The following is a 759-nucleotide window of genomic DNA, read 5'->3' as shown; positions in this document are numbered from 1 at the left end:
AGAGTGAATGAAAACACTGCAAAGCAACAGGTGTCGGTATGGGAAGAATGGCACATCTCATGATGATGTATTCCACAGACAGCTCTTCTGTCAGTGTAGCATCTCACCTGGACAAACAAGCCCCATCTAATGTCTAAATTATATGTTTTACACCAGGTAATATCAAACACAGTGATGCACAGTAGAACTACATACTTGATTAGAAATAGAAAGTAGTACAACAAGAGTAGGGGCCTCATTTTAGGGAATGACTAACACCCTGCAGCTCCATTGACCTCAGGTGGGGTTGTAAGCATCTAACATCACTTCTGAAAACCACGGCCATGAGCTCAGTCCTGTCTTGGGTTTTGCTTCAGTGGTCCTGCTCATTTCTTCCTGCTTCCTCCTCACACCTTAGCATGGCCCGTAGAAGCCACTGCGGTAGGTGTTGTAGCGGCGGTAGGGCCGGCTGTAGCTGCTTCCCAGACCTGGATAACCAAAGCTCCCAAATCCCAAGGAGCTGCCGGAGGAGATGGGGACTCCCTCAGCACCGAGCACACTCCCGACAGCTGCAGATGCTGAAGATCCCACAGTGGTGTTCTGGGGGAAGGAGCTGAGGATGGGTCCGGGCAGGGTGACCACCACAGGAGAAGGTTGTATCACCACTGTGGAGTCCTGGCACTGCCTGACACAGGGCTCGTTGCAGCTGTTGGCCAGCGGGGTTGGGCCACAGGAGGTGGGAGGACACCGCTCGTAGCAGGACATGGCTGTGGGGTGAAG

The 759-nt window shown here is 52.6% G+C and overlaps 1 protein-coding gene across 1 annotated transcript; it reads right to left on the bottom strand.

Annotated features, from left to right (window-relative positions):
• Positions 1-393: 393 nt before the first annotated feature.
• LOC103536416 (feather keratin 4) lies at positions 394-759 on the bottom strand. Its single transcript, XM_008502580.2, has one exon. It carries the CDS (start codon positions 742-744, stop codon positions 394-396), a length of 351 nt encoding a protein of 116 aa, XP_008500802.1. The 5' UTR covers positions 745-759.

Source organism: Calypte anna, chromosome 25 (assembly GCF_003957555.1).
Source record: "Calypte anna isolate BGI_N300 chromosome 25, bCalAnn1_v1.p, whole genome shotgun sequence".
Taxonomy (NCBI): Eukaryota; Metazoa; Chordata; class Aves; order Apodiformes; family Trochilidae; genus Calypte; species Calypte anna.
This window is presented reverse-complemented; position numbering and strand designations above follow the sequence as displayed.

Bases quoted from the DNA above. Each gene is read 5' to 3' on its own strand.
- LOC103536416 (XM_008502580.2), bottom strand. From the start codon at position 744: ATGTCCTGCTACGAGCGGTGTCCTCCCACCTCCTGTGGCCCAACCCCG.